This window comes from Thunnus maccoyii, unplaced genomic scaffold, assembly GCF_910596095.1.
Source record: "Thunnus maccoyii unplaced genomic scaffold, fThuMac1.1, whole genome shotgun sequence".
Classification (NCBI taxonomy): domain Eukaryota; kingdom Metazoa; phylum Chordata; class Actinopteri; order Scombriformes; family Scombridae; genus Thunnus; species Thunnus maccoyii.
Window position 1 is genome coordinate 25,915 of NW_024757917.1, and position 6,586 is coordinate 32,500.

Here is a 6,586-nt window from a genome sequence, read left to right on the forward strand (position 1 = left end):
CCTGGATGAATAGAGCTTAAATCATCTTTAATGTATCTGACAGTTCAACGCTGCATAATGAGCTGGTTTCCTCTGAAGCTCCTTCTGGAGTTTTCTTTCTAACAATCAGACATTTCTGGGGGTTGTTCCAGCAAGCTGGCTGACGGGAGAGTCTGACTCATTTCAATAAGCTTCACTCATTTAAGTGACAGTTCGTTCCATCACTGCGGTTTATATGAGTCCCAGCTCAGTAACCATGGTAACCATGGTAACTCAGTCAGCAGAACTAGCTGCTCTGTGGCAGGTTAAAGGTCAAACTTTACTCAGCTGCATGTCAAAGAACGTCCGACAGACTTTAAAACACGCTTCCATCAAGTGTCTTTTCACACTCGCATCACTTTTATTTAAAAGTTTAGCGTTTATAATTTAAGAAATAAAAGTGTGCCAGCGTTATTTTGAAGTTATTAATTTATTCATTCACTGATTTTGTTCAAGCTGTGAAGACAAAAAAAATTAAATAAAATCCAAACCATGAATCCTTCTGCTGTGTTTAAATGTTTACAGTATTAACTGCTTATAGTGATCACAGTTACAGTGATCAGCTGTTTATATGGATCAAAAAGCAGTGAGACAGAATCATTCATATACAACATTTATGCTGTTTAAATAAGTGACCTATAGAAATCAAGTAGTCCACCTACAGTGATCATTTTGGGTCTCTGCATACATGACAACATGTGGAAAACATTTTAAACCACGTAAATCTATTTTTGTACTTTACTCCCATGATAAACAACTGCTGCTGCGTGAACACTGACATCATGACGGAGACGGAAAATCATTTTCTCTCAGTGACAAACGTCGTCTCCTCGAAGCCTCTGACAATAAAGGGGGGGGGGGGGGGGGTTTAAGTAAATTTCACCGCTTCAAAAATGTGCACGCTGCATTTGAAACAGCTTTACTGTATTTAGAAACAGTCATTAAAATCTGTATCTTTATATTCATAAATATACAAATGTGAGTTAGATGGTATTCTGCATGAGAAATAAAGAGAAAGAAAAGGTTATAATAATCATCTGCTTATAGTGATATTTGACCCGGACAGACGTGATCATTATTAGCGGCTTCTACTGTACTTATATCCTCCAGTTTACAGTTAATGTTTAACGTTCAGTGATGCTTGTAAATGGATCCTGTGAAAGAGAAAATGTGTCAAAGACTTGATGATAATGTTGGAAAGTTCTTTTAAGTTGCCGACACCATAATTATAAATATACATCTGATATTATGTTGCCTGGTGATAATATAACCACAGTCACTGATCTGAATGCTCATTTATTAACAAATAAAGATAAAACCATGAACAGGGACGAGCTCTGCTCTTCACTTTCATCATGCAGACTCATCAAGCCGGATGCAGGGATTCAACCATCAACCTCCTGGTATTAACTTCACTCCTCTAACCTTTAGAGCATCACTACCTGCCTACAGGTTTGCATTTCATCTGTCATCACTTTTGTGCCGTCTCATCTCCTTCACCTTGTTAATTGCAGCAGTTTTGCCCTTTTTGGTGAAAACTCCTTTATATTCTTCATATAGTTTCATCAGCAGGTTTGTTCTGCCGCTCTAGTTTTCTCTTCTTTTTGCAACACAGTATCATCTTTTCTACAATCGACTGTTCTGGGCTGTTTATGTCCTCCGTGAACGTGCACACTGCAGGTTTATTCCAGTCTGGATAGACTGAGCGTTGACTAGATGCAGCTAAACTGTGTTAGTGGAACGACTTGAGCCTCAAGTGAAAGTCGGCGTTAATTCTAGCCAGACTTCCTGTCGCTGCGTTGATGGAACATCCCTCTGGACTGATGCTGGTACTGAAGCTACAGACACAAAATAATAACTTTAATAACTTTGAAAAATTTGATAATAAGTGACAAAAATAGATGAAACATAAGAAATTAGAAAAATTAGGGCCCAAACTCAGAGCAGGTAATCTAAGCAATAAAGAAATTAAAGCTTCAACTTAACACAACATAACCAAACAGATCTAACCTGTGTTTTACTGATTCCCAAGACTTCAGCTGACCAGGAAGAAGCCTGAGAGGCAGTTCCCAACCACATAAAAAATACACACACACATAGACTAGTCCTACACAGACACAAGGGGAAACTTGACCAACAACAATATTAAACATCTAACACATTTAAATATATCCAAACATAAAGAACCTGAAGCCTGAGAGAGAGCATTTTAAGGATTGGCCACAGGAAGTGGAAGAAACCAACAGGAGAAATGGAAGAAGGGGGATTTGAATTTAATATTCTCAAAAAATCTCCTTAGATTGGATTTGTTATCATTTGCTGGAAGCGAATTCTTTCTCTGTAGATAATTTCTTTTGATAACCTTTTGCCAAAGGATCTCAGTAAGGTGACAAACAAAGGTAAGTGTTGCTTGCAAATTAAAGAACCATGTGACAAAATGCAACTAAATTATGCATCAAAATTAGCAAACAACTGTCATAAAATTGAATAAACTGTGTAATATATGAACAAAAGATTATGGGCTCTATCTTACACCCGGCGCAAAGATGTTCAACTTGTCTGATAACAGGATAAATAAATTATATTAGTATTGAGTATTGAGGCCTCAGATGGCAGAACATTTTTCATAAAACGTTCCTTTAATGTGATATGTGAACAAAAGTAGAATGTTTTCTCTGCAACATTCTGAGGATATTTTGGGGATGTTGTGGAGATAATGGATTATAGAATGTTCTTTTTATAAAATAGCAATAAATAATAGTATATGTTAACAAAGGAAGAACATCCTCAATGCATCTCTGTGAGGGATTTATTGAGGCCTGAGATGACAGAACATTTCTTATAAAATGTTCCTGTAATGTGATAAGTTACCAAGGTCATGGTCAAGGTCAAATTCATTTATAGAGTGCTTTAAAAAAACAAATCAGGTTTGTGCCAGAGTGCTTTACAACAAACAGAATAGAGCAGAAGTTATCATTGAACATAGGTTCTTAGATATATACAAACATTGCATTGATCAAATCAGATCAGATGTGTGTCCCGATCTTATATACTGTATAGGGGTGGTTTTGTGCTCGATATCTTTGAGACCTGACAGAGATCCCTTTTGGGATCAAAACATTGTTTACACAATAAAAGTGTGCAGGTTTTTTCATGGTTTCTAATGATCTCACTTACTGGATGTATGTTTTATTATCTTCACCCACTGAGTCACTTATAAAACATTCCCAAAGTGTTACATGATAACGAAGAAACAACGTACATAAGGCTGCACAGTCTCTCCAACTGAGACTAGACGTCTCAGCAATGTGGTGTGTAATTGAGTTTACAGGTGAATTAAGCAATATTCTGTGAATTATGTACATGCCCAGTTTTCTGAAGGAGGTGTGTAAGAGTCAAAGGCAATAGTGTTGGCATGATGTGGCTAGAGAGAATCAAACTATTCAGATGATGTTGACTTGTAGTAGCAATGCAGGTGAGTCATTTGAGTAGTTGGAGGGCTCAATTTAATAATCTGAAGGATTTAATAATTCAAGGGAATTTAGTAGACTAATTTGAGATTTTAAAAAAATGTAATGAATCTGAGGGAAGGAGGAAACAAATTGTAATTCAACAGAACAGTTTAATCTTTTTTGCTCTCCTGAGTCCAAGGGGTTCTCTAATTATTTGATATTGAGGAATACAGTATCGTGTGCATCGTTAGAATGAGTGCATTGGAGATGTGTGCAGGAAGCAGTGCTACAACCCGCTAGGCAGAGTGTCCAGCTGCTCTTTACACACATTCGATGTGGTCGATGTATGATGGAAATTAGGTGCAAAATGTTGAATATAAGCCCACCAGCTGGCCCACATTTATAGAATACACTCTTTTTTCTCATTGAGTTAACCCAAATGATGAAAAAAATTGTTGTTTGGTTGAACTTGCAACACGCAAATATAGATACACACACACACAATCTATATATCTATCCCATGCAACTGATAACTGATTTAGATGGATGTTGTTTTTTGGGCTAAACCGTGACCTTTATTTGGCCCAAAAATATATGCTGAAAAAAAAAATCTGATTTTCCTTCGTCTTTATGAGACACACACATACACGCACAAACACAAATACACACTCACACACTCAAAAACACACACACTCACAAAACACACATACACACTCACACACATGCACACACAAATGCACACACATACACAAACACACACACACACACACACTCAAACTCAAATGAGCTGGGGGCCGCTGGAGGCGGAGTCTGGGTGAGGCTGGGCTGCATCAGGAAGGCTAGGATAGCAGACTACTACCGGGTTGTTCAACACCCGCCGTGCTTTTGTTGTTGTAAACGTCGTCATAGAAACAAGTGGAACAAATGTCACCATAAAGAAATATCTTTATAATGTTTATGGTGCAAGGCTTTTACTATGGAGTAAAATGTTTTGAGGAATAAATCTCTTCCCACAAATGATTCAGTACATTTCATTCACCCAAAAGATTTTTTTGAATAATTTGTCCGTGAATGTCACATCATTGCAGAGGAAACGTGTAGAACATGACGCCGGGACAGTGGGACACCATTATCCTATGGTTTGCACCTCCATGGCTGCAAACCATGGGATGCAGCCATGGAGGCATTATTTATTGGCTTTTATTTTCTATAAGAACTCCATGGATGTAGCGGGCGCTGCGAAGCTAGCGGCGTTGTCAAATCAAATATGACGTGTGGCACAGCAGCATCAGCTGTACGGTGTTTTGTTGCACTCTGTATTTATGATCTCTGTCAGATAAACATAAGCGTGTTCATGAAAACGTATATATATTAAGTTTTAATTCACTTCACAGCGTGGCATTATGTGACAGAAATATGCACATCCATTATTATCTGCCAGACTTATAAAGACGCAGATACACCTGGTTCTGTTGTTTTAATGTCACACACTGTGGAATCACATACACAAGCTTCATTTACTGTCACAGTGAGCCAAAAATGGATGTAAAGGTCTTTAAACCTCCGTTTGCACATCAACAGTTGTGTCCGTTCTGCTCATCAGACGTCAGTGAGAATTACGCACGGCTGCTGTGGATGTTTGAAACAACTTTACACCTGATTCATCACATTTTTCTGCAAACCGTCACCACTGTGAAGTGTCAGTCTTCATTATTAAACATCAGAAGAATGATAAATGATTTATTGATAGAGCTTGTGTTGAAACGGACTTTACAATGTGCTTCAAAACAAAATGAAGTGATCGTTAACAGAGAGATGATGCTTTAATAAGGTTTAATAATTCACCTTTGAATTTTACTGAAAGCTGTGTGGCAAAAATAACGACACAATCTAGCGTGAGGTGCGCACATTCTTCCTGTATAAATAGCATAGTTGTTGTGAAACAGCCATATACTCCTGTGATTGGCAGGTTCATTCAGCTCCAGCTAAAGCAATAAAGGGACCTTCCACACACAACACAGTAACGTGCCATTCACATAAAACTCGCACCAACATTAAACTTTCATATCAAGGTGGGGGCCACAAAATATCAGCGGGCCGCGAGATTGAGACCCATGATCTAGAGGCTTTGTTTCTTAACATTAACATTAGTAATATTGAATCTGGATATTTATTGGAATTGTTGCTCTGTGTTTGCTGGATGTTTGCTATATTAGCTAATCTATCAGCTGACAATATCAGATATTGAGTTTACTGTTCAGCTGAAAACATGTAGTTCAGAATCTATTAATGCAACTTTAATAATGTTTTATATTATAGTTTATAGCAGCGCTTCAATAACTGTTTTAGACCACAGAACCATTCAAAGGAATGTTTTTGTCTTCAAAGAGCCTCTTAAACTCCAATATAACAATATATACGTACGCAGAAGCTTATCGGTTTTAACAGTTTCATTATATTTTATTATATTATATCAATATAAAGTTTTCACTTATACCAGCGAGCAGAGAGCCTCATAACTCAAATATGAATTTAGTAACACTTCAGTTAAATGTGGTGAAACATTATTACAACAGATGAACAGTGATATTACTGATCCAGTCTGGGAACCACTGGTTTACTGGTTTACTGGTTTACTGGTTTATCTTCATGTCTGTGACTGTGAGTTGGTTCTCCAGCAGCAGACGTTTGTGTGAACAGTCTGCCTGGTAACAGCTGATCAGCAGGTCATGTGATCAGCTCCTCTGGTTTTTAGAGCAGCCAGACTGTGTCAGTGTTTGTCAAGAGAACAGAGCAACATGGCTTCATCCTTTCTGAGCTTCTCCCTCCTCTTCATCACTGTCTACACAGCAGGTAGATCCAATACACTGATCACTGATCAATACACTGATCACTGATCAATACACTGTTAATACTTCATCACTGTCTACACAGCAGGTGGGATCAATACACTGATCACTGATCAATACACTGATCACTGATCAATACACTGTTAATACTTCATCACTGTCTACACAGCAGGTAGGATCAATACACTGATCACTGATCAATATACTGATCACTGATCAATACACTGATCAGACTGTGTTTTATCCTCAGATGGATTTTTGGAAGCC

At 37.8% G+C, this 6,586-nt stretch overlaps 1 protein-coding gene across 1 annotated transcript in view; it reads left to right on the top strand.

Moving 5' to 3' along the window:
* Nucleotides 1–6,221: 6,221 nt before the first annotated feature.
* Nucleotides 6,222–6,586, top strand: part of LOC121893636 (H-2 class II histocompatibility antigen, I-E beta chain-like) — a gene marked incomplete at its 3' end in the record, with an annotated part of 618 nt that continues 253 nt past the window's right edge. The window contains exons 1-2 of the mRNA XM_042405611.1: nucleotides 6,222–6,323; nucleotides 6,570–6,586. The exon at nucleotides 6,570–6,586 is cut by the window's right edge and continues 253 nt beyond it. Coding sequence (XP_042261545.1) covers nucleotides 6,269–6,323; nucleotides 6,570–6,586 — 72 coding nt within the window. The remainder of the gene's footprint in view (nucleotides 6,324–6,569) is intronic.